Raw genomic sequence first — 27,793 nt, forward strand, 5'->3', positions numbered from 1 at the left:
TTAAAGTTTTTAAAGAAGCAATTCCTTATTTCCAAATAGAAGAGCCATTTGGCTTTATAGAAATGGAAGCCAAATTAATCCTATAAATCTACTTTGCAGCTGTGTGTCACAATTCCTTCAATTCTTTCGCAAGCACCGACGCAAGCGGGATGGTATATTGGTAGCAATCTGTGGCTCCATCATACTGAATCCTTTAAAGCAGTGTTTCTCAACCTTGACAATTTTAAGACATGTGGACTTCAACTCCCAGAATTCCACAGCCAGCATTGCTGGCTGTGGAATTCTGGGAGTTGAAGTCCACATGCCTTAAAATTGTCAAGGTTGAGAAACACTGCTTTAAAGTATGTGTGTCACAGGCAGCCCTTGTTATTTATGAGGATTTTTTTGTAGCCAAACAACCATGGATAACAAAACTGCCAAAATGTGTTTTGCATATCATTTTGCAAAGAACTGTCTGCCATTCTGCATATGCATACACAAAAAGCCTGCCAATAACAGCAGATATACTAAACAAATAATGAGGTTTGGTTTGTATTTTTCAAGCACTATGCAAAAAAAAGGATAATAAGCACCACCTGTCTGTGCTTCTGTAGTTTGTCTGTGATACATCAGCAACCTGGAAAAAAAATGAACCAACTCTTCTCCAGCTTACAGTTTCTATGACATAACCAACCAGGGTTTTTTTTTTTCTATTTTGCCATTAAACCAAGATAAGGGACTACACCTCCCCCCCTAATGCTAAACTGGAGAGTTGTGTTTTCTGAATGAGCTTCGTGTGTGTTCATATTCCCCTTCCCTTTTTTGGCACTGCCATTGCTGTCCTTATGTCTGTACCTGAGCATAATAATGATGATGATGCATGACATCATGTATTATTATTTTGAAAATAAGCCAATTTCACATTATGGTTTACAGTGCTAGCTTGTATATTATATATATTATTAATCTCCCAAAGGTGCTTTTCCAAAAGGCAACCGGACTTTATTTTCTTTGAAAAGAATATTTTGCTTCTCATCCAAGAAGCTTCTTCAATTCTAACTGACTGGAGGGAAATGGAAGGATTTATATTCTTTGCAGTCATTTAGTTGTTAGTGCTCTGAGGGTCATTAGCTCTCTGAGGGTCATTGAGCCACTTTTAGGGGTTTATCTGTATCCCAAGAGTCAACTGAATCAAAATGCAAATGATGTGGAATCTTCTTGGGACACCCATTAAATCCTTTCATTCCCCTCCAGTGAGTTAGAACTAAATAAGCTTCTTGAATGAAAATCAGAATGTTTTAAGGGTGGGGGGAAAGCACCTTTGGGACAACCGTGACCTGGATAATTGAGAATCTACATAGATATATTATTAACCAATTCCTGGTTCAAATAAACAATCAAATGGATTTTTTTATGTAACAATGTTTTTACATGACAGATATAACAAAATGGATAATTGAAAAAAGCTAATATCTCCTTTGCAGCATACAGATTGCCAAAGGGTATGTGGCAGTAAAAGGTCTGAGTTAAGATGCAGAACTATTGTTTTTATGTTATATCCAAATCAGCACAGGAAACAGATGTGCATAAAAAGTTATGTACAAATGATATGTGCAAACATTTTTATGAATTAAACACAATATCATCCATTTCTTTTCTCCTTTAGGATCAGTACACAATAGGATAGGAAATTTTGATATTAATAAAACGATCTAAGAAGTCCAAATTATCTTTTTTTTCCTCTCTTTTTGACACTCAGATGATCTTCCTTTTAGTTTTCATGTATCAAGATCTAAAACCATTAATGTCCAGTTCCATTCAAGTTCATGTCAGATGGGCAACAGCAGAATTTAGTGACCTGTATCTGCAGATATTTATGATTTTAGTGAGATAAAGGAAAGTTGACTTCTGAAAACTGCTCACATTCATGTTTGGAGTGCTTACAAAAGACCCAAACAATCAGACAACATTTTCTATAAGTTCTCATTTGTAAAACAAAACACTATTCTTGCTGCCTTGAACAAAACTCTTTCCCATTGGCTTTTCTCCATCCTAAATTTGGCTTTTTCTTTTCTTTTTTGCCATAAACTGAAAAACAATGTTGCTCTTATCTTTTGTTTTCCTATGTCACCACTAAGGTTTTTTTTTAGAAAGATCAAAAATATGTTCATCACCAAATATGTTGATGTCACTTCAAAATATAGAATTTATCACAGGTTCCTACAGACTATGAAGCTTAATGACTTGGATCACTGATAATGCTCAGTAAAATGTAATTTGTCTGGTTCAGGGTATGATAAACATGTCTGCAGATTGTAGCAGCTTATAAAAACTGAAGTTAATAAACATTTCAACTCAACCACCGTAATTAATTTTTGGCTTGGCTTGGCTTAACTGTGTTGAATAAAGTTAGACTCTGAATATAGTTAAAGAAATCTATGTTGTGCTGTGCGTGAATCCACTCAGTATATAAGTCCCAAGATAAAATAGTTTTGTAAGTTGCTACCTTTTCTTCCTCTCCTCTTAGGTTTGATATTGCCTAATGGAGATATCAACTGGAATTGCCCGTGCCTTGGTGGAATGGCTAGTGGTCCTTGCGGGGAACAATTCAAGTCAGCATTTTCCTGTTTTCATTATAGCAAGGAAGAAATTAAAGGGTCAGATTGTGTGGACCAGTTTCGTGCAATGCAAGAATGTATGCAGAAATACCCGGATCTTTATCCTCAGGAAGATGATGATGATGATGAAGAAGATGAAGAAGATAATCAAAGCAAAGATTTAGAAACTACTCCTTCGGCGGGCAAAGAAAAGGATGGGTCTAGCTAATGAATGAGCATGGAGGCTGTGGTCTCCTTTCCATATTCAGAGACATTTAGACAGGCAAAGTATCTTCTCTCCTTTCTTTCTTTCCACCCCATTGATCCCGCAAGGAATGCACTTCCGTACACTGTTATCATGTAAACTCACTTACTGTGAAGAAGAAACTTCAGCCCTATGGTTTTAACAACGAAATGTTGCGGTAGGGTCAGTATAGAAGAAATGTAGACACCACCAGTACTTTTATCACTTTTCTTCTCCAGTTATGTTCAGTCTGTAGGTTGGCTTGAAGAACAGAGGGTGGTTAATCCTCTTTGGGGAAAGCAAGAATATTGAATCACCAAATTTCAGTTGTTAGCTATTGTCAAGATTTTATATGATGAAAATACAGATTTCTCAGAACAACCAAAAAGATTCAGAAATCTGGGTAAAATTTTCAGCTAGTCAGCCTTACATGCTTGATGGCACAGGAAGTTTGCATCTATAATTAATTTCTAATAATAGAAAATTAATGTTAGCATATTGATTTCCCGTTTTAAAATAAACCTCGATCAGGCCTTGCCATAACTGAGCAAACAGAAAAACTTTGGCCACTGTGTTCCTTAATATTTCTAATAATCCCTGTTTTGAAGGGTTTCCTGTGTTCAAAGCCCTCTCCCAGCAGGTTGCTGACCATAATGAGACAAATGCAATGTTACCTGGGGTAACAAACCTCTGCATAAATATTGTGATTTGACTGTATATTAAAAGTGAATTCCTTTTACTTTACATTGAAGCCCGTGTCTTTTGTTACTGCGAATGACTGTGCCCTGTGACAGGCTACATTGATTTGTTCAAATGGGCAATCCTCACTTAATGACCATTCATTCAGTGACCATTTATAGTTACGACCAGTCCTTAAAGTTGAGACCATAGCACCACCCATGGTCACATGATCAAAATGTGGACACTTGGCAACTGGCCCACATTTATGACCACAATAGGCAGTTTAGCTCCCCCCGCCCGCTTATCTCTACTTCTCTTCCCCTATCCTTGCCCTTTTGGCCACCCTGTACCTTACTGTCTACCCCTGCCCTCCACCCCCCGATGGCGTTTGTTGTCTTCCCAGGAGAAAGTGACAATTGTCAGTGCTGAGCAAGCCACCTGCACTGCTCCCCCACCTCTTATGGTCTCTGTCCCCAGCTCTATCCTGCTGCTTCCTCCCTATCCATGTCCAGCATGTTCTCTTCAGCAGGTGAGGGTCTGCTATGCGCATCCCAGATCTGCGCCTTCACCCAGCACATGGATCCCGGGCCAGCAGGAGGAAAAGAATGGCAAAGATCAGTTGGGGCAACAGGGGTAGGCAGTGACACCAAGTTACAGGGCCTCCAAAAGGGCAGAGATGGAGAAAGGGAGATAGACAGATGGAGGGAGTTGAACCAGAGGCAAGTGCAGCCGTGGCAGGGCCTCATCTGCCAAAGGCAGCTGATCAGGCCCTGCTCTGGTAATCCCAGTTGCTGTTGTTAGGCAAGAACCTCAGGCTTCTGCTGGAGCTGACAGTTTGCACAGAGTAGAAGTGTGTGGTCTTGTCTAAGGACTGCAATTGGGACTACCGGAATTGCCATTGTTAAGCATGGTTATGTGATATTCCACCTAACAACTATTTTGCTTAGCAGTGAAAAGTCCTTTCTCAGTTAGGATCTTTAAATGAGGACTACCTGGAGCCTTCTCATCTGAGGAAAATTCTGGTATTCTGTGATCTGAATTCTGGGACAAAGTGGCTCTGGAATCATCAATGGATAGATGTTCTTTGTATTAAGCCAACCTATCCAATAATTTAGCTTAACCCTAAAGTTTTCAATGTAAATGTCCTATATACCGGTAGCCATGTTGATCAAATCATATTTAAAGTAGATTTTCTGCTACAAAATATTGCAGGAGTGTAATAAACATGTCAATCTTTGAGATTAAATCCTTTCATTCAAGCAAGGGCTTGTTCAAATATATATGGATGTCGATGGAAAGAAAAGAGGTGATTTCACTTATTTTCTTTGGTCTGATGCCCTGCATCTGCCAAAATGTGGGAACTTGAACCTAAGGGACATGGAATAAATGTAGGGTCAACAGAGTTTTGTAAAAAAAAAAAAAAAAAGGTTTTGTAGAATCAAATTTGTTCTCTCTTCTCATGGATGCCTCTACTGAACCAAATAATCTTTGGACAGAAGCACACAGTACTATACACCCCATCCATCTGCTGACTTTGATTAACTCGTGTTAATGTGACATATGCGACGTTTACATTTTGAAAAATCACAAAAAAACAAGACGGGAAAAATAAACTCTATAACAAATTAGGAAAACAGACATAAATCCATTCTTAGTTTGAATATGAAGTATTTCCTCGCTTGCCTCAAAGGTTCCAAGGAAGCTGTTATTTGCCATACATTTTTCATTTACTGGAGTACAATATAAGCACCAGTTTGACCCTTTCAGAAAAAGTGTCCAAAAAAACCCCCCTCTTCAGCCTGCATACAGTGTCAGTGAAACAGACGTCAAAGGAAACCCCTAAGAACAAATCCTGAGGAATCGGATGGAGTGCATTTGTGAATAGGACTTAACCAGGTCAGGTCAAAAGGACAATCGGGGGCTGTCTATCAGAAACTGGTGCCTCCCCCCTGTGTTTAAAGATTTATTATATAACCAATTTTGTAGCATCTGGTTAATAAGACATCTCTGGCAAGAATGCTATTGGAAACTGCTTTTGCATAATGCTGTCAGCCATTACAACAACACTCTTAAGATATGTCTGTTCACCATAGGATTCTCAGAGAGCCACCCCTAGTGTCTAAAGGGCATTGTTGCTAGGTGTGCATTTGAATATTGTAGCAGACTAAACTTCCTTAAGGTGTGTTCAGTTGAAATCACTGCAGCCAATAAGCCATACATGCCTATTGCAAGTAATAGGGCCAAAGTTCAACCAATGCCATCATTTTTAGCTGAACACTTGCTTTCATACAAAGTTAACATCAGTGCTGCTTATAGTCAAGGTATATCGCATTCAGATATCTCAAGATCATATGCTTAGTCTAGCCATGCTTTTGTTTCCATTTCCTGTACCTAATTGCATATTCTGGTTTTTTTTGACATTCATATTAGTGTGCATGAGGATCTCCCCCAGTTTTAGCCTTGCAAGAATTCTGTTTTTCTAAGAGGAATTTAAGGTCACTCAGTGAGTTCTCTGGGTAGGTGGGAGTTTGAACCTGGGACTCCCTAGTTCCAATCCACACTTTCAATTATTTGAAAATGTACAAAATATACAAAATATGCTGGTGAAAAATGGAGCGAACGCCATTCTCTGGGTTCCCACTTCTGTTGCTGTTACTTTTCTTCATATCCTATTCTACCATTTTCCCCCTTGCCTCTTCATTTAAATTTTGGATATTTGAATTGCCCTTTCACTTGCAAGCAGCTATAAAAGCAGAGCTCCTAACCAAATGTTTTATATAAATGAAATCCCTGAGGTTTAGCAATAGACCATCTACCTCTTTATCTGATAGAACACTCATCAGGCAAAATATGAAAAAAATGCAGACAGTATAATATAAACATATAGTTTATACAATGTGTCCAAAATGATTTTAGCATTTTAACTGAAACTGTGATGAACTAAATAAAAGCCCAGTGTCCATAAATTAATTGACATGCATAACAGATTCTATATTAAAAGGGCAGTAAGATTTATAATGCCTTGGGCAAAGCTTAAGTAAAAGACATTAACTATATATTCAAAATTAGACTTTATCTTAATTTATTGCCCATATTTTAGGAGAGATTATTTTTTTTAGTGCAAACACTTTAGTGCCTTTCAAAAGGAACAAGAAATGGTATAAACAATGTACATCAATCATACGCCAGCACAAGTTATATGGAAATGTCTGGGTTTAATGGCTGTCTTAGGATAGAAGACTTCTTTACTCAGCATTGGTATCTAATGTCTCAAACCACAACTATGTTTTGCATACTATATGACATTCATGAAGTACACATTATTGCTAGGGAGTCACTCTCATTCTTCTGCAGCACAGACTGTACTTTTCTGACTAGTCTCTGTTTGAGCAAAGGACAGCAATGTTAGTGGTGTTCATCTGTATCTGCCTTGGAGCACTGCTTCTTAGAAGAATCTTGGCTAATAGTAAATAATAAATATGAATAGAAACATCTGTTCTTTGACATGTCTTCAATACGCATGTAGTATGAAGAAGGCAAGTGACTGAAGCTACAAAGTGGTGATATGGAGCATTCTAGATGAAATGAGCACAACGGAAATTGAACATCAAATATTAACTTAGAAAACAAAAAAAGGACCATGTGTCTGGTTTGAAGAAGCAGCTAGTCTTTAAATCAACAATTTGGTATGTCTTATATTCAATCCAGTCGCAAATCTGCTAACCCCAAAGCAAATTCCAATACTTCTGCTGATGTACAAAACTCTTGAGTTCTTGCCTCATTCGTTTTCCTAAGAGAACTTGGTAGGCTCCTAAAGTCCTCCATAGCAGTGGTCTTTCTGAATTTGTTTTGATGCAATGGATGCTAAATGCAGGACAAAACAGGAGAAGACTGTTGGTGAGACCAGGTTGGAAACCTGGTGAAAATGACCAGGCTTGAAAACCAGAACTCTCTGGACTCTTGCATTGTGGGAACTACACTATAGAAAACAAATCTTTGGAATCTGGTGGTAATCAAGTTTTGCATAGTCAGCTATTTTTATTCTAATGTGAGGATTGCCAGTCATCTTCTTTTCCCATGAATTTTATCAGGAAGTTTAGGGGGACACCTACAGCAGGAACTGGGACCTCCACTTCCCAGAATCCTGCAGTTCCAAGTCCTTTCAGGCTGCCTTTCAAATTCCCAAAAACTTTGCTGTTTGCTTCTCTGATGAAGTAGACACAAAGACACTTTACATCTACAATATCTTTTCAATTCCAGTGCAAATTTCAATAGAACACATAAGACATCGAAGAACCTGAAAGCTATGAAGGGTACCTTAAAATAACAGCTTTTAAAACAGGCCTCTCAAAAAAAAGCAAGACTCATCTGATAGGCCAACCAATGATGTTTTGTAGCCCTGTAACTTAGCAAATTTTTCCTCTTCCTTCATAGTTACTGTAAAAAAAAATCCAGCTCCAGAAAAATAAATAGTGCAGGAGTTCTGGTTTTCTGTTAGTACTGATTGTTCATCAATAGCTTAATACAATATTGGCCTCGGTTACAAGTATATGTATTGGTGGGTTTGAAAGCTCTAGATACTGTAATCATAAAGCAAGCTATATGCCAGGCTGTGAGCCTAAGTACATGTGGTTAATTCAGCAGTCTTTACATTTTTTTTAACAAATGTGTAAAAGAGAGGGGATTGTTGTCTTGGGCAAAAGAAGTCCTGGAACAAGATTTCTGCCTAAAGCACTTAATGAAAGAGAGTTCGTTTTTAAATTCTCCTTAATTATAAAAGTTATGATTAGCCGTTAGAGAACTAAGCTTTTCACTGCCATATTATGAAACTGTACAAATTTGTGACTTGACTTGAAAAAAAAAATACATTATTTGCATCCAGTTCGTAGTATATCGGCAACAAACTTCCCCCAGTGAGCTTTCCAGGGCTTCACCAGACTGTTCATGTTCACAAGGAGTCTGTTCGTCTGTGCATCTTCTTGTCCTGCTATTAAGTAGTCTACACCTGGTTTGAAAAAGGATTACATATGGTAAGAATCATTTCTCAATATTAATTAAGGTACAGAATCAAAGATTTTCCAGAAGACTTTACAGGGATAATCTTAATTAAGATCATTCATTAATTTTTCTTCTCCCTTTCCACCTAAACACGGTGTTCAAGATGACTTAAAATGCAAATTACTTAATTACAAGGTTAATGAGTTTCTTTGCAGAGCAAGGAAATTTTGTACTTAACCTAGACTGGAAAATTTAAAATCCTGGAAGAAACAGCAATAGCAAATTGATTTCATGGTATTGCCAAGATGATACTCAGGCATGTCCATGAAATGCTCAAGAGTCAAACTCAATACTTTATTTTCAAGCGTGCTTGTAACATCCTATGAAGCATGTAGTTTTAGGTTGGAGAAAACATTTTAAAACGTGAATGTCAAAACGTCCTCCTTGATTCTGAGAAAGAGTCATGGCGAGGGCCTGCGTGGCGGCGGCAGCGTGGCAGAGGGGTCCCCGTCAGCCCGTGTAAGTCGGCCCCGCGGGGCTCAACAGTGAATGCAAATGAATTAATTTGCTTTGCAATTCAAATTGGTGTGCTAAATTGTTGCCAACTGAATTGTGAAAAAGCAATAGTTACTGGTTCTCTAAAAAAAAGGTAAATAAAAAAAAGACCAATAAACATCTGGAGAGAAATGTGAAACAAGATGCTGGAGACTTAATTTGGCCTATGCTGTGAAGAATTCAAGAATGAGAAGACAGCAGAATCTGCATATCAGTCCATGCGCATGTCTGGCAAGTTCTCTAAGGCACTCTTATAACTGGTGCCCTTCAGAACGACTGGATTTAACTCTCATAATCTCTAGTCAGTGTAGTCAGACTGCAGGTATTAAAATACAACTTATCCAAAGGCACCAGGCTGTGAAGAATGTTTCAGAATGTAGACAATAATCCCTAACTTTGCTCCTGTATCACAAGATATCCCATCAACATCCAGTGTTATGCTGATCGTATATCCAGTCTTATGCTGGCTCACAGTGGGTTAGTTGACACATTGTGCTAATCCATGTTTGGATTACCTATAGTTTACTGAATATACCATGATTGTTGTAGTGCATACAATATAGCAAAGCATGAACTGTAGTTGAAAAACTGCAGCAGATAAGTTCACACAATGTGCTACACCAAGCACAAAGAGCCATTCTTGTTTTGCAAACACCGAGCCCTCAAAGATCAATGATGAGGCCACTGAAATTCATTGACATATCAGTGGAATTCAGGAGTCAGACCTGCACTTTTGTAATTAAAGTAATAGTAAATAAATATATGTGCTATGTCTCCATTGTGCTTAATGTACTTTCATGAAAAATACATAAAATGGAAAATATGCAAACCCACCCATTGAGGACACCTCTGCCTCACAGCCATGCCATCTGTAACCCTTGTACCCACTCAGCCCCATGGATATAAATAAATACAGACCCCAAATGGAGAGTGTAGAAGTTGCCATACAGATTAGCAGAAATAATGTGATCTGTTGACTTGGGCTTAGCAAGTTCTAAGTATGTCCACTCTAGTAAAAAGAAGGAGTAGGGGAGACATGATAGCAGTGTTCCAAAATTTGAGGGGCTGTCGCAAAGATGAGGGTCAAAACTATTTTCCAAAGCACAGAAGGCAAGACAAGAAACAAAGGATGGAAACTAATCAAGATAGAAGCAAACTAGAATTAAGGAGACATTTTCTAACAGTGAAAACAATCAACCAGTGGAATAGCTTGCCTTCAGAAGTTGTGGGTGCCCCATAATTGGAATCTTTCAAGAATAGACTGGACAACCATTTGTCTGAAATGGTATAGGGTCTCCTGCTTGAGCAGGGGTTGGACTAGATGACCTCCAAGGTACCTTCCAACTGTTATTCTATGTTTTCTAAGTTCTATGATTGTAGCCATCATGGTTTGTTTCACTATTGCATATTGCACGAATCCTGACTTCAGCAAACTGTTGTTAAACAAATCTGATTGAGCATGTGTGAACCCATGAATCTTGTGCTGACAGCAATTCTCTGAGAAAAAAAATTCTTTCTTCAAATTGAGCTTTTTAATCATATTAACAGCAGTGAGAATTCTATTTGCTCAACATTGGAAAGATGAAGAATTACCAGCGGAGGAAGAGATAATCAGGAAAATTTTGGACTGTGCAGAAATGGACAGACTTACATTGAAAATGAAGGAGAAAGAAGATTCAGAATATTTTAGAACATGGGATCCATTTTATCAATGGCTAGAAAAACGAGGTAGAGAGAAAGGAGTTTAACATGTATTAGTAAGCTAAGTATTGGAACCCAGACAACATGTTGCTGATAAAATATTAAGGATTTGTGATTATAAAAAATTAATAAAATATGGTTATACAAAAAATAAAATCATTACAGGTAGAGATGGATCCTACTACATCAGACATGTCAAACTCGCAATGTCACGTGACGTCACGCGACGTATCGGAACTTTTTCCCCATTGCCGGCAATGGGATGGGCGCGGTTTCTTCGTGACGCGTCCGGCCTGTGGGCCGGCAGTTTGACACCCCTGTACTACATGATAATGCTATGCTCCAGCACTGAACTAAGGGATCTGTCCTGTGCATATGAGTGAGAAAAAGCACAAGTTTCATCATTGTGTGTTAAAGATGTGACAATGATCCTCAGCTTGCTAGAAAAGTGGGGCTGAATACTTACCAGGATTAAGAATAGGACATGTACACCCCCGGTTGGTCCAGGAATCTGGATATATGCTTCGGTTATTCCTGGTGATTTTTACTTTGCCTGATTTCAGAACCTTCTTTATCTTCACTATTACTTCAGCATGGGTTCCTTTGTCATGAGCAGATAGAACTTTTGCTCTTAAAACTGCAAGACAGATTTAACAGATTTAACCAAAAGGTCCTGCCTTTTCCCCTGAGTTCCCTAGGAAAAACTATACAGTTTCTCAGCTTTTTTTTAAAGCTCAATTAGGTTATAAGTGAAATATAAATTGCATTACAGCAACTGCCAAAGGAACATCAGAACAGAACCAGAAGTGTAATGCAAGGGAAGAAAGTTTATATTTTCCATCACACTGCAATCTTAATTTTTTAAAAATCTGCCTTCACCCAACCGCCTTTTCATACTAGTATCAATATGTATAATTGGTGATGGGTGTTATCTCCTCCTATCATTTATGTACTATCAGGATTGATTCCCTTAAAATGAGAACAATATAAATTAAATGAGATGGCTCTGTTTCTGAAGCTACAGTATAGAAGCTGTAGGGTGCATGATGGCTTAGGAATCACATAAACCAGGGGCAGAAAACCTCCATTTGTGGCTACCAAGATGCCACTTGGTACAGGCAGATCTGAACTTTTGAGCCTTTTTACAATGGCTTTTTGAGGAATTAGAAGGTTGAGTACCCATTTCATCCTTAAAAGCTCAGAAATTTCAGAATCAAGCCGATTTCCCCTTTTTTGGTGGGTTTAAAGGCGCTAAAGCTATCTTCAGCATCCACAAAGTTCAAGCCAATTATTTCATTCCTTATAAACTCCTCCCATCTCCTTAAAATATAAGTCGGAGCCAAAAGCTTCAGCCCTACCCATTTCAAGGATGACAAGACATTAATAGCTGCAACCAACAGGTCGGGCACAAGTCAGTATCAATGGAATGGGGTGCATGGCTGCGTGAGAGCAGACCACCGCTCCCCACGGTTAGTTTCTTCCTGCTTGGGGGACCCTAGATGGGTCCGAAGTTGTCCCGGAGAGGTGACCGTGAAGGAGGGGCTCCCCATTGATCATGAAGCGACGGCAATCGCTTCGTTTGATCTGGGGAAAGCCCTCCGAATCTGACAGGAGAAAGGCTAGCGTGAGATCAGTGTCTAGCCCAAGCTGCTTGCAGCCGAAGTCCCAGAGCACGAACCTAAACATCGGTGAACACCGTGCTTGGAATTGGTGAGAGTATTGATCTTCTTTCTTCTATCTACTATCTAAATCCTTGAAAAGATCCCCAAAGCAAGGAAACTTCCAGAAATGAAGGGAGGGGACTATATCCCCATTCCCTTACAGATGGAAACAGCGAATTAATATTAAAGGAGGGAAGAAATATATTAAAATTTGATTTAAAATACTTCAGTCTGGACAAACTTAGGAACTAAAAAACTGTCAAGATTATACCCTAATTTTTTTTGATGGAATTATAAAAATATAATTATAATTATATTTATAAAATATAAAATAATTTTTGATTGAAAGAAAAACTGAAAAAAGAAATAACTGCTGACATCTAGTTGAGACTCAGAGAATAGAACACTAACAATAAAGGCTCAGAAATTGGCAGAGTGCCTAGAAACAAAGAAAAAGTTGTTCCTTTGAACTGCAAATAACCTTGAAGACAGCTGGGAACAAAGGAAGAGCCAGCTATAAGATTAAAAAGTGTTTGAAAAAACAAACAAACAAACACCTGGACTGTTGCTTAAATCTAAGAACTGTTTATGGAAAAGAAAAACATTGGCTTTTTGGCTAATCTTTTAGAGGAGAATCTGTAGGAAGGATTTAAAGTAACTTAACATACTGAACTGTAATTTTGACTGACTGATAAATTGACTTTTGAATTAAAACATTAATGAAAGATTATTTGAAGGGGGAGACAACATGGATATCACATACATATAAAATAATTGACAGGATGCCACATTCAATATTTTCTCCTGAAGGACGTAGCCTGGAAAATCAAGGGCCTCCAGAAGCAATACTTCAAGGCAAGATAAATACTTTCCAGGAGGAAATATATGTTAGGACAAATACAAATGACAATAGACTCAAACCACGAGGAAATCCGAAACAACTTTGATGATTTAAATAAGCATATTTCCAATCTAAATTTACAATTAAAAAATACCCAGGACAAAGGCACAAATAAATCAGACAGCAGACTACAAATTAGAAGAGTATGATCAAATTGATGAAACAACAAAGGAAAAGATTTACAATTTGACACAAACAGGGAAAAATCTTCAAGGTTCTGATACAACAAGAAAAATGGAATTATCTGGAGAACAATAAAAGTTTGGGAGACAGAAAGTATTTATCTTACTTCATCTTTTGTATTCCCAACATTTGTAAAAATACAGGAACTGCTGGGTAAGCGGATTACATCAACTTGGAAAATTACTCGGCAAAAGTAGAAGACCAGAGACAGATACAAGAGATTTGACTCGCCCTACCAGATGGACTATTACGTGAATAAACATTTGTTTGAATATGGCTAAAAGAACAAAGAATTTTGAACACAGAGGGGCCTTATAACAAGAAGGATAAGAGATTTAAGTAATATAATATGTTTTATAATATATGAAATGTTAAAATAGGTTGATGTAACTTTTATTGGAAACTAACCAAAGAGAGAAGCAACCTAGAACTAAGGAGAAACTTCCTGACAGTTAGAACAATTAACCAGTGGAACAACCTGCCTCCAGAAGCGGTGAATGCGCCAACACTGGAAGTTTTTAAGAAGAGACTGGACAGCCATTTGTCCGAAATGGTATAGGGTTTCCTGCCTGAGCAGGAGGTTGGACTAGATGACCTCCGAGGTCCCTTCCAACTTTATTATTATTATTATTATTATTATTATTATTATTATTATTATTATTATTATTATTATTATTATTATTATTATTATTATTATTATTATTATTATTATATAACTGATTAAAAAGGATTTTATATCTAGATATTATAAGACAGATAAAAAGTATAGTATTTTTATAATGCATGATATAAAATACTGGGATGGGGAAGTTGAAATAGGCAAGGTGGCAAATATGACATCATGATTCAAGCCGCACCCTTTTTCTATGAGAGTCAATGTTACACATATATGTTGTCCTATATGATTGCCTTATATTTTTTGTCCTTTCTTCTCCCTTTCCCCTCTCGCCAGAGTTTCGTTCTTTGTAGACAGAAGTAATTGCTTGGACACACTATCTCTTCCTAAACTGTTTTTCTTTGTGCACAGACTGTGCTTCCCTGAAAGGTGCTAACTGCAAGCTAGCTCAGTTGCAACCTTGATTAGCTAATTAGATTTTCCAGCTTGCATTGCTATCTGAAATTGGCATGATCCTAATCATTTTGGTCCCAAAGGCTTGCTTTATATCCTAAGCAGCCGGGCCAGGAGCATGGTAAGCTTCCAGCGCCAAGGCATGTTCTTGCTTACTCTCTTGTAATCTCTTCCCTTGCAATGACTATAAATACAAACATTGATTTTCCCTGGCTAATTATCCTAGAACCGAGATGAGGATTCCGAAGGATGGGAGAGTGGGGGAAAGGGCTATACAATTTGCTCCAGCTACCTTGTGAATTGTGAATTGAATTCCGAAACGTAAATCTTCCCCCACCATTAGAGCTCACCTGGCTGACTGAGGTTGTGTTTTCCTGACATTGTAAATATTTTGGGCAATTTCTTAATAAACTTGTTTTAAGCTTAAAGTCTAGGCATCTCTCTCAAGTTCTCCTTCTCTGCTATCCAAAGAATTCCTGCAAACTCTAAATTTAAGTGTCGATGTGCAGATTAACAAAAACACCTGTACAGAAAAGGATTGGTCTTGCATTGCTATGCCACATCAGCCATCTTAACTGCTTTGACCCATCCTGCAGACATTGCTGGCCCAAAGATAAATTGGAGCACACCCATCCATGACCCTATGTACAAAGTAAGAAAGATGGCCTTTGCAGAATAAACAAGAACTGTTGCTGAGGCAAAAGGAGCTGAAGGATATTTTTTTTTAAGCCCTGAGAAACAAGATAACATGGGAAACAGGTCAGGCAGATGCCTTCCTAACCGACTGGAGTATAGGAAGAGGAGGTACAGCACATTCAGACTTGCAAGATTGTGTTGTTATAATTTCAATAAAAGTAGCCTTCCTGCAGAGTTGATTTCCTGTTTGATCTACCGAGTGAGCCTGGCATCTAAAGAAGGTTTGCATCCCAATACAGAAAAAAAGTTGCATCTCTAAGGAGGGCATATAATTACGATTGGCCAAATGTGTGCATGGATCAGCCATTTGGCTGATCCATGCACACATTTGGCCAATCGTAATTATATGCCCTCCTTAGCATGGAAAAGGAAATCCTTAAAAGGCCTTACTATGGCCTCTTTGACATTAATTGCCTAATTTTTATTTAAGAGGAAGCTTAGAACCTAAGTTTCTTTGACGCAGAAGCATTCTTACTCAGAGTTCAGATTTTTGGAAGATGGAAGGAGCAACGAGAAAATTATGCTACGTTTCAATTTTTAAAAGTAATTTCTTTCACTTACCGTAGGCGTATTTCATTTGACAAAAATTGCTGACGCTTCCTAGGATCCTCTCTTTGCACACACACTTTTCTAGCCGGGAAATCATAAACCAATGTGTCAAAGAAGATGGGTTGCATTCAAAACAAAACAAGGGAAAGGGAGAAACCAGTCACCCAGATTTTCATAACTGCTTGCAATAAATTAATACTTAAGAAACAGCTCTGGAAGTGTAAGCTCCTGAGCTGAGATGTTGTGTAAATGTTTCAAGTTGTGTAAAATAATTGAACGTAAGCATTCACTTTCTCCAATCCGTTTAACTTAATCTGCTAAAAGAATTTAGAATAAAGGATTACAAATGCCCCCCCTCATTTTGGAGAATTACTTTCTTTCCCAAAATGACTTTATTTTTTATTTATATTTTTATACAATTAATAAGCTGCCTGAGTCCAAACAATTTTGGGCAGCTTGTAATTTAAAATAATATATATGGTATATAAAACACACATAAAAAAGAACCACAAACAGCCCCAGAAACTGTTCATGCTCACTTGGAACATGAGATTTTGGGATTCCACCAGTTTTAAAAGATGTTAGGCAGTATATAGAATATAGAATAGAATATTCTTCATTGGCCAAGTGTGATTGGACACACAAGGAATTTGAATAAGTTCTCAGTGTACATACAAGCAACAAAGTAATAAATCATAAAATACAATCACAGATCATAATATACCTCAAACAAAGTGATAGCCATAAAATAGGAGTAGGATTTTAGGAAAGATGAGAAGGATAATAGTATTACAGTCCTACTACAGGGTTAGATATCTTTAGGCATAAGACAATGCTGTGGGAATTATGTGATTAGCAGAGTGATGGCATGGGGGGGGGGAACTGTCTTTGTGTCTGGTTGTTTTAGCATGCAGTGCCCTACAGTAGCATCCTGAGAGAAGTTGAAATAGTTTATGTCCAGGATGTGAGGGGTCTGTAAATATTTTCTTAGCCCTCTTGCAGGTTCGTGCAGTATACAGGTCCTTAGTGGAAAGGAGGCTGGTTGCAACTATTTTTTTCTGCAGTCTTAGCTATCAGTTGAAGTTTGTATCTGTCCTGTTTAGTTGTTGTACCAAACCAGACAGTTATAGAGTTACAAATGACAGACTCAATAAATTCCTCTGTAGAACTGTATCAGCAGCTCCTTCAGTATTCAATATAGAATATGTGGCCATCAAAGTTCCTAGAACTTTTATCATTTTTAGTCAATGCTTTGTAAATCATATCATAAATATTTCTAATTAATCCAAAATGTTCTCATACCTTATCAACATTGTAATTTTTCTCAGTCTATTTATGGGATGGGGGGTGGGGTTTGAAATCATACCTGGATATCTCAAGGCTGAAAAACCCTGCTTGTGATCACTCCACTGCCATTCATTTTCACTTTCGTTGGCTGGGGTATGGAGGAAGTGAGGGATCCTCCCACCAATAGGAATATTTAAAAAAGCCGAATTGTCATAACTGGAAAGAGAAGAACAGACAGACAAGAACAGAATGAGATTACAGAATGTTTTCTTTAACCATCTGTTTAATCTATTTCAATAATACAGAAGTAGGACCAACGAGCCAATGAAACATGGAACATTTAACCAACTGTTAGCAGTTGCTACACAAAAAGATGTGTGGAATACTTCCTGGAAAATAATTCATCCATTTCTAACTGCCTGGAAGCTCTGCTGATCCATTGGGGTCTTCCGAGGGCGCTGCCCAGAAAGCTGGAATAAACTAGGACCGGGACCTTCTCCATGGTAACCCCAGTGTTATGGAATCTCATTTCCTTCACCCTCTATTTATTTGTTTTAAAAATAATTTGAAAACTTTTTTTTAAAAACCCACAATTTTCTTCCTGATGTATACTTTATGTTAGGCACTGATGGCTATTCTAAGAATCAAATATAATGGTTTATCTTAACTAAAGATACTAATGTTATTGATCTCCCGAAGCTCCACTAATTAATCCTACAGACAGCTGTGATGGTATTCTTTAATTCAGGCACTGGAGCCAATCCAATGCCTTCTTGTGCTTGGCCAAGGAAAGCACTAGAGCAGTGATAAGGCTCTCCCATAGCTGATTGCCTAACGGTCTCCTCTAGGCAATATCTGATCGGTCGAAATGCCTATGTTTGATAGCTTGAGGGTTTATTGTGTTTAAAATGACAATCCCACAGGTCCTTTCCAAAAGGCAACTGGACTTTCTTTAGTTCATTTCAGAAATGAAGAAGCTTCTTGGATGAAAAGCAAAATGTTTTCAAAGACAAAAAAAACCAAGAAAGTCCAGTTGCCTTTTGGAAAAGTATCTTTGGGACAACCATGACCTGGATGATTGTGAATCTCCATAGACATTTAAAGTGACAAATAGCTTATTAGTTGACATGTTTTAGGGGCTCTTGCCAGCATGAGAAAGTACTAGCAGAAGCAAGGACAGGATCTTCTGGAGGAAGCAGAAAGAGTCAGTTCCAGGTGGGGGCCAAGCAGGGCGGAAAGACCCAAAATGAATTGCCCTGGAGATCCTTCCCAAGAACACTCTTAAGTTCCCAAATTCCCTCTGTTTCCACTACCGAGAGCTGGTTTACCTGTGGAGACATTCTCCAGTATGCTTGTTACAGTCTCTAGCACAGGCACAGGGTTGGCAGCCATTTTCTCCAAAGCCCCAATACCCCAACAGACACCTGTCGCAGTGGGGTCCTGTGACACCTGGCTTGCAGTAGCAGAAGCCTGTCTTTGGATGGCATTTCTGGGCTTGATTCAGCGTTATGTTCAGTGAGCCCAAGGGATGGCAGGAACAGGCTGGAAAAGAAAGTAGAAATTTATAATAGACCATATGGGTTTTTCCCCTTGAAAATTTTGAAGTAAGGGCTCTAGGTCAGGAAGTGGTTAAGTCAAATGAGTTTTAAACTCATGTTGCAATACTGGTGTGACTATTTACTGCTTTGTGGCACTCTATTTAAGATGAAAGATCATTAAGTTTCTATACCAAATATTCACTAGATACAGCTGTTACTGATGAGTCTCTGCCTGCATTTCCTCTTATACATCTGAAAATTCAGAGAATGTGAAAGTTGAAGGATAATTGTATTCTGATTCCTGAAATATGTCAGGAAATATGAATAGGTCAGTTCTGTTTAAATGGAAACCAAATGTCTGTCTCTATCGCTAGCCATAAATAACATGCTCATGAAGTATTTGGATTTCTGCAGGGAATGAATCTTCTGCTTGTTTACCTTTCTGCCTGCTTATTTAGGATTTTTGATTGCTTTCCTATTCTCAGTGTTGCATTTTTAGATTTGATTTTATGAATACAATGTTCTAAACTGGCCAAACTATAAGATGGTATGCCTAAGCTACAATCCTGTAAAGCTGAATTGAATAAATCCTATTAAAACTTAAATTGCAACTCATCTGCCTATCAATAGAAACAAATATTTATAGATCAGGGTTGAACTGTGCGTCCTTGGTCCTCTCTGACCTTGGATGTTTTCTTGCAGATGTTTCATTACCCAACTAACATTATCAGTGCTAGAAGGGCAAACCCCACTCCCCTCTAGCATTGATGATGCTACCTAGTTGGGTAATGAAATGTCTGCAAGAAAATAACCAAGATCAGAGAGTACCAAGGACCTCGTCTATCTATTCATAGGATTGCAAACCTAGGCCTCAAAAAGACACAATAAGGAGATTTTCCATTTTTTCCCCCATGCTGAGTTCTATTAATCCAGTACAGGAACTTAAACCTTGTCTATATTTGGATTCTCTTCACCCTCTTTCCCATAAAGATTAGTAACAACTTGGTCCTGTGATTCAAATTGGGAAAACAAGTATGTGGGAGTAGGTTAGATAGTACTATGGACATCTATTTCCTTTTTTAATTGAGGAAATATGCCCATAGGTCTACTCCACTATTAACAGCTATAGCCTTTGTTAAAACCAGTCATTTAGTGCCAATTCATACATCCATACACACAGAGAAGCAGAATATCTGGCTCAACTGTAGTAACTATGAGAGAGATTTAGGAGTCCTAGTGGACAACCATCTAAATATGAGCTAGCAATGTGTTGTAGCTGCCAAAAAAAACCAATGGCTGCATCAACAGAGGAATAGTATCAAGATCACGTAAAGTATTAGTACTGCTATATACTGCCTTGGTAATACCATACTTGGAATACTCCATCCAGTTCTGCTCACCACCACGATACAAAAAAGATGTTGAGACTCTGGAAAGAGTGCAGAGAAGAGCAACAAATATGATTAGGGAGATGAAAAATATGATGAATGGTTACAGGAACTTGGTACATCTAGTCTAATGAAGAGAAGGTCTAGGGGTGACATGATAGCAGTCTTCCAATGTTTGAGAAGAGGTAGACAACCTATTGTCCAAACCATCTGAGGGCAAGACAAGAAATAACAGATGGAAACTTATCAAACAGAGATCAAACCTAGAATTAAGGAGAAAGTTCCTGACAGTGAGAACAATTAATCAGTGGAACAGCTTGTCTTCGTAAATTCAGAAGTTGTGGGTGCTCCAACACTGAAAGTTTTTACAAAGAGATTGGACAGCCATTTATTCAGAATGATATAGGGTCTCTTGCTAGGGCAGAGGTCTGGACTAGAGGACCTCCAAAGTCCCTTCCAACTTAGTTATTCTGTTATTCTTTTAATCTACTAGAATACTTGGAAATGTCAAATATAGCTACATAGTTAGATATTATATTATATTTTGAAGAGCTGTTTGAGCATTACTAAGAGGAAGTCAATAATGGAGAATTGGTCTAGTGTTTGAATACTTGAACTTGCTATCCCCAATGCTGGTGATCAAGTGAGAACATGTTTGATCATGATGACAAAAGCAGAGGGATATCTTCACATCTGAATCCTGTTCGTTTCTTTTCCCCTGGGAGCTTGAGGATTTATCCTTGAGGACAAGCCCAAGGACTACTCTTTGAATGGAAGACTTCTTTTAAACAGGCTCTCACTAAGGGATTAATGAGGTATTTCATTCAGACTTTTCATCTGTCTTCACTCTGAAACTTGCTGCCCACTGGAGGGTAGGGTGGGGGAAGAGAGGGAGGGAGGGAGGGAAAGACAGGATGGTTTTCTCATAAAGGAGCTGAGAACTATGTTGCTCATCCCACAAACATCTGTGCTATCTACTGTGACAAATTTGTTGTTTTCTTCTTTGGTATTTCACAGCAATTTTTATCATGGTGTTTTCCTAGTGAAAAGAAACAGACACAAGGGTTATTCCTAGAACATGATATCAAACCCTTAGGCATTTTGCTTAATTAAGATCCAGTGGACAAAGTGTGGAACAAATGAAGGCTCAAAAGCTGTGGATCTATGTGGAGGGTTAGCTACTGAGAACGAAATCTGATTAAAGGACAGCCAGTTTGACTCTTGACCTGTCATCTTCTGGTTTATCTTCAATGTACATCACGAGGGGGAATAAGATTCTCCCCATCCATCAACTTCTGCAATACTTGAGAAGGAGCCTCCATCGATGAAAGAACCTGCCTGTATAGATAGGCTCAGATTGTATGATGAGAAAACCTACTCTTTTACAATTTGTTCACAGTCTTTGTCAGAATTATTCTGAGTGTGCATAGGGAACAGAGAGTCGAAGGCAGTGTTTCTCAACCTTGACAATTTTAAGGCATGTGGACTTCAACTCCCAGAATTCCACAGCCAGCAATGCTGGCTGTGGAATTCTGGGAGTTGAAGTCCACATGCCTTAAAATTGTCAAGGTTGAGAAACACTGGTCTAAGGTGTAACCTCATCTTCTCCATTACAGTTCTTTGGATGTCAAAGCAGGCAAATCAGCTTGGAAACCTGGACTGTTTTTCTGGCATGGTATCATCAAGAGTTGAGAAAACAAGCAGCAGCACTGAATTTTTCTTCCACAAAATGAAGAAAGCAGCATTTCTGAAACTGGCTGATAATTAATACCCTGAGGAAATCTAGTGATAAACTGCTGCTCTTTTAGGGGATCCTTTGGCTTATACTGTATACCAGGCTCCATCCCCATTCCTCAGTTCATTATTATTGTGCAATAAGTAAGGTATTTATTACAACAGTTAGGTCCCATATGTGGGATTTTTTTACCAAGATCTAATCTGCTAAAAGAGGTTATTTTTTCCACATGTAATTTTTCATTAAAGATTTTTGATTACAATAGTAAAAACTAATATAATCTAAACTTAAGGAAAGAAAAAAGAATATCAAGAAAGAATTAAAAAGTGTAAGAATAAAGAGAAAAGGAAGACTATGACAAAGAAAAAAGAAATATATAAAGAAGTGATTTCCAACCTTTTTTAAAACAAGTGTAGACAAATGTAGTTACTTTTCATCTTCAAAAAGTTATAGATATCTCTTCATCCTACATCCCCTTATCTATAAGCAAATCTATAAAACACCAAGTTTTCAACCCTAGTGTCGGCAAAAAGTTCATAAAGAGTTGCCAGAACTTTGCAAATAAATGTCTTATTTTAATCTTGATCAATAAACCAACTTTATATCCCTTCCTTTTATTTATAACAGTCTTAATGTTTAGTTTATTCAAATGTTGTCATAGGATTTGATTTCTCTTCCATTTTTCTTTATCCCATCACACAGACTTCTTCAAAATCCCATAAAAATAATTTTGCATGTCATTTGATTGATATATCATTCTTCTTTAACTTTTAAGCTTTAGGGTTTTTTTGTATATCCAATAAAGCGTCCTTAAAATCATTATTTTAGCCTATCATTTGTACTACCACTTTCAGCACTTTCTCTGTCTTAATAGACAAAATTACTCCGCTTCTGTCGTTCCTTTATTCTGTCCATATTTTGGACAGAATCTAATCCATAGAATCATACATCATTACTGAATAATGTTGATATTGTGGTTACTAATTTCTGGCCAATTCTTCAAAGACCTCATTTAATATTTCCAAAGTTATGACATTATGTGTCATTTTGCACGTCTCGATTAACCAATACCAGAAGCTGGAAGCTTGCTTGCATTTTTTCACTTCTATTTAGAATCTTTAATACCATCTAGAGTCCAGTTTCTAAAATTATAAAGTCACTTATTTTTATTAACCAAAATAGCTAAAATAAGTTGTTTCCCATGAGAAACTATGAAAAAGTTTTTTATCATTAATTCCAAAATCTTATAGTAAAATCACTATTCCAAATTCATCTGGAACCTTAATCTGTTTATAACTTTCTTAGATCAAAATCTTGTTTAGCTTTTTTATTTGAATTTGATTTCAAATTCTTTAAGTTCTTAAACTTGTGATTTTAATTTTTTTGGGTTCAGTTGAGGCTAAACTCACTCTGTGACTTTTTTTTTTTTTTTTCAAAATTTTTTTTTTNCTAGAATTAAGGAGAAAGTTCCTGACAGTGAGAACAATTAATCAGTGGAACAGCTTGTCTTCGTAAATTCAGAAGTTGTGGGTGCTCCAACACTGAAAGTTTTTACAAAGAGATTGGACAGCCATTTATTCAGAATGATATAGGGTCTCTTGCTAGGGCAGAGGTCTGGACTAGAGGACCTCCAAAGTCCCTTCCAACTCAGTTATTCTGTTATTCTTTTAATCTACTAGAATACTTGGAAATGTCAAATATAGCTACATAGTTACATATTCTATTTTGGCCAAGGCAGTGCATATTTTGAAGAGCTGTTTGAGCATTACTAAGAGGAAGTCAATAATGGAGAATTGGTCTAGTGTTTGAATACTTGAACTTGCTATCCCCAATGCTGGTGATCAAGTGAGAACATGTTTGATCATGATGACAAAAGCAGAGGGATATCTTCACATCTGAATCCTGTTCGTTTCTTTTCCCCTGGGAGCTTGAGGATTTATCCTTGAGGACAAGCCCAAGGACTACTCTTTGAATGGAAGACTTCTTTTAAACAGGCTCTCACTAAGGGATTAATGAGGTATTTCATTCAGACTTTTCATCTGTCTTCACTCTGAAACTTGCTGCCCACTGGAGGGTAGGGTGGAGGAAGAGAGGGAGGGAGGGAGGGAGGGAAAGACAGGATGGTTTTCTCATAAAGGAGCTGAGAACTATGTTGCTCATCCCACAAACATCTGTGCTATCTACTGTGACAAATTTGTTGTTTTCTTCTTTGGTATTTCACAGCAATTTTTATCATGGTGTTTTCCTAGTGAAAAGAAACAGACACAAGGGTTATTCCTAGAACATGATATCAAACCCGTAGGCATTTTGCTTAATTAAGATCCAATGGACAAAGTGTGGAACAAATGAAGGCTCAAAAGCTGTGGAGCTGTGTGGAGGGTTAGCTACTGAGAATGAAATCTGATTAAAGGACAGCCAATTTGACTCTTGACCTGTCATCTTCTGGTTTATCTTCAATGTACATCACGAGGGGGGAATAAGATTCTCCCCATCCATCAACTTCTGCAATACTTGAGAAGGAGCCTCCATCGATGAAAGAACCTGCCTGTATAGATAGGCTCAGATTGTACGATGAGAAAACCTACTCTTTTACAATTTGTTCACAGTCTTTGTCAGAATTATTCTGAGTATGCATAGGGAACAGGGAGTCTAAGGCAGTGTTTCTCAACCTTGACAATTTTAAGGCATGTGGACTTCATCTCCCAGAATTCCACAGCCAGCAATGCTGGCTGTGGAATTCTGGGAGTTGAAGTCCACATGCCTTAAAATTGTCAAGGTTGAGAAACACTGGTCTAAGGTGTAACCTCATCTTCTCCATTACAGTTCTTTGGATGTCAAAGCAGGCAAATCAGCTTGGAAACCTGGACTGTTTTTCTGGCATGGTATCATCAAGAGTTGAGAAAACAAGCAGCAGCACTGAATTTTTCTTCCACAAAATGAAGAAAGCAGCATTTTTGAAACTGGCTGATAATTAATACCCTGAGGAAATCTAGTGATAAACTGTTGCTCTTTTAGGGGATCCTTTGGCTTATACTGTATACCAGGTTCCATCCCCATTCCTCAGTTCATTATTATTGTGCAATAAGTAAGGTATTTATTACAACAGTTAGGTCCCATATGTGGGATTTTTTTTACCAAGATCTAATCTGCTAAAAGAGGTTATTTTTTCCACATGTAATTTTTCATTAAAGATTTTTGATTACAATAGCAAAAACTAATATAATCTAAACTTAAGGAAAGAAAAAAGAATATCAAGAAAGGATAAAAAGTGTAAGAATAAAGAAAAAAGGAAGACTATGACAAAGAAAAAAGAAATATATAAAGAAGTGATTTCCAACCTTTATTAAAACAAGTGTAGACAAATGTAGTTACTTTTCATCTTCAAAAAGTTATAGATATCTCTTCATCCTACATCCCCTTATCTATAAGCAAATCTATAAAACACCAAGTTTTCAATCCTAGTGTCGGCAAAAAGTTCATAAAGAGTTGCCAGAACTTTGCAAATAAATGTCTTATTTTAATCTTGATCAATAAACCAACTTTATATCCCTTCCTTTTATTTATAACAGTCTTAGTGTTTAGTTTATTCAAATGTCATAGGATTTGATTTCTCTTCAATTTTTCTTTATCCCATCACACAGACTTCTTCAAAATCCCATAAAAATAATTTTGCATGTCATTTGCTTGATATATCATTCCTCTTTAACTTTTAAGCTTTAGTTTTTTTTTGTGTAGCGCTACCTCTTTAGAGGCCGCCAATGCCCAGGCCCTCCCAGCCACAACCCCCCTTGTCCAGCCTTGCGGTAATGTTCTTTAGAGATCGGTGAGATGTCTTACAACCGGAACTCATGCAGCATTGATGGGTGGCAGGCTCTTCTTGTTGAAGCAGGACTTTCAGGCACGAACTTAACCGGTCACAATGGTTGNTCTTCCATTTAAATTTATTTCCACAAATAAGTATCTTCCTTCTTTGTCAACTTCTTTTAAAACAGGTGAAAGATGTCTTTTAATATACATTGCAACCCCAGCTCTCTTTTTTAAAGCAGGTGCAGCAAACAGCTCTCCAAGCTTAGAGTTCAATAATAGTTTTTGATCTTTAGCCACAATATGAGTCTCTTGTAAACATGGGGTTTTAATTATATTTTAAATTCGACAAATATTTAATATTCTTTTTAATTAATTTTAAATTTGTATTGTTTTGTATGTATTTTAAATAGATTGTCAGCCGCCCTGAGTCCTACGGGAGAAGGGCGGGATATAAATTCAAATATAAATAAATAAATATAAATAATGTCATTATTAAAATGTCTTAGATAGTGAAAGATCTTGCGTCTTTTGTGGGGAACATTAAGTCCCCCTACATTCCATGATGTTAACTTACACATTAGGAGGATTTATTCCACTGACGAGACTAGCCGCATATGATTTCACAAAGACCTTAGGACGAGCGCCACCTACTGGCTGCGAAATAGCCGGTATTTGACAATCAGCTGGGGGGATATCAGCTGGTGGTCGAGCTGTCATCTGTCTTTCCTTTTCCTTGCGTCTATGAGCTGCGCGCGTAATTCTTTGTTCCTTTCCATTAGCTTTTGGGCTTTTGTCTAGATCTTGAACAGAGGCAGAAGAAAAATCCACAATCATCTGCTCAACCACATCAGCCCTCTGAGGTGTAGGTGGGCGTTCTGATTGTAGAACAGACGCCATAAAATCTTTAGCCTTGCTAATCGAATTAAGCCTGTAGCGTTTGCCAGATATTGTTACAATTATGCCCACTGGTATATCCCATCTAAAATTTATCTGTCTAAGCTTCAACTCCTGTGTCAAAAAGGCATAATCTCTGCGCGCTCTAAGTATTTTTGCTGGAATTTCCTTTAAAAGAATAATGTCTTGATTCAAAATTTTAAATCTCTGTTGGTAAAAGAGCTGCATTATTTCATTACGTCTAGACTTTCTTGTAAAATATATCACAATGTCTCTAGGTAAATTCTTTTGCTTTGCAATCCATGAGTTTACCCTAAACACACGCTCTATTTCAAGATAAATTTCTTGACCACACGATAAGGCATCCCCAAGTGCATCTGCAATTACTTGTCTTAAATTCTCCTTTGGGTCCTCAGCTAATCCACGAATCCGAATTGCAAACTCCATGTCCCGAAATTGGGCGATCAACACATCACTCCTAACATTTTCCAGACCCTCCTCTACAAGTTCAAGTCTCTGGTCACTTCCTTCTGCTTTTTGCTCGTTCTGCTCCACCCTTTCTGCTATTGCGTCGACATAATCCGCCAAGCCTTTAAAGGCAATTGCCACATTAGAACAATAATCATCTTGCTTCTGTGCCAAATCCAATTGTTGCTGTGATAGTTGATCAAATCTATTTTGCATTCTGACATCCATTTCTTGAAACATCTCAGTCATTTGCTTAATAGTTGCAGCCATCAAATCTTGCATTTCTTTAACGGAGGGCGGTGGGGACGAAGAAGATGGAGGGTGTGACGAGTGAGAAGTTTTTGAAGTTGGCTGAGGTGTCTGGGCCATCGGAGATGTGTATTTTACAATCGAGGGCGCAGTTTTTTTCGAAGCCATATTTGCAATATAATCCAATTTGTTAAAAAGTCTTATAGAAAATCCAGCCGAAGCAAATAATGCACCAGTTAAGAATAACAAAAGTTCAAACCGGAAATCACTTTCACTTCTTGCTGAAAAGTATCAAATCATCGCCATTTTAAGTTCACTTTTCCACTCAAGTTCACTTTTCCACTCAAGTTCACTATTCCACTCAAGTACGAGAAGAATATATTGTCCAAGTTAGAGTATAGTCCAAACATTAAGAAACAGACTTCCAGGGTCGGTTCGTCTGCTTATACGGAACTCACAGTTATCTTTAAGTCGCAGCGGTGACGGCAGCTTCTGGCTTCGCTTATAGCGAAGACGTCCTGGATCGCGGAGAATCCCGGGGCTCCGGAGGAGTTCTCACCTACATCGTCCACAAGGGACGACTCGGGAACTCAACTCCTACCTCGGGCAGCTC

The 27,793-nt window shown here is 37.8% G+C and overlaps 2 protein-coding genes across 2 annotated transcripts in view; one reads left to right on the plus strand and one right to left on the minus strand.

The window, feature by feature from the left end:
- The window catches only part of CHCHD4 (coiled-coil-helix-coiled-coil-helix domain containing 4), a 12,294-nt gene extending 8,730 nt beyond the window's left edge, over positions 1-3,564 (plus strand). The window contains exon 3 of the mRNA XM_015824965.1: positions 2,507-3,564. Within this exon, the coding sequence (XP_015680451.1) occupies positions 2,507-2,805 (299 nt within the window). The 3' untranslated portion in view covers positions 2,806-3,564. The remainder of the gene's footprint in view (positions 1-2,506) is intronic.
- A 4,798-nt stretch (positions 3,565-8,362) lies between these two features.
- The window catches only part of LOC107295646 (netrin-4-like), a 75,360-nt gene continuing 55,929 nt past the window's right edge, over positions 8,363-27,793 (minus strand). Inside the window, exons 6-10 of the mRNA XM_015824966.1 lie at positions 18,430-18,643; positions 17,181-17,317; positions 15,827-15,895; positions 11,222-11,392; positions 8,363-8,506 (exon numbers count right to left, since the gene is read on the minus strand). Coding sequence (XP_015680452.1) covers positions 8,370-8,506; positions 11,222-11,392; positions 15,827-15,895; positions 17,181-17,317; positions 18,430-18,643 — 728 coding nt within the window. The 3' untranslated portion in view covers positions 8,363-8,369. The remainder of the gene's footprint in view (positions 8,507-11,221; positions 11,393-15,826; positions 15,896-17,180; positions 17,318-18,429; positions 18,644-27,793) is intronic.

The sequence above is a fragment of the Protobothrops mucrosquamatus genome, unplaced genomic scaffold (genome assembly GCF_001527695.2).
Source record: "Protobothrops mucrosquamatus isolate PMUCROS unplaced genomic scaffold, P.Mucros_1.0 scaffold2431, whole genome shotgun sequence".
Taxonomy (NCBI): domain Eukaryota; kingdom Metazoa; phylum Chordata; class Lepidosauria; order Squamata; family Viperidae; genus Protobothrops; species Protobothrops mucrosquamatus.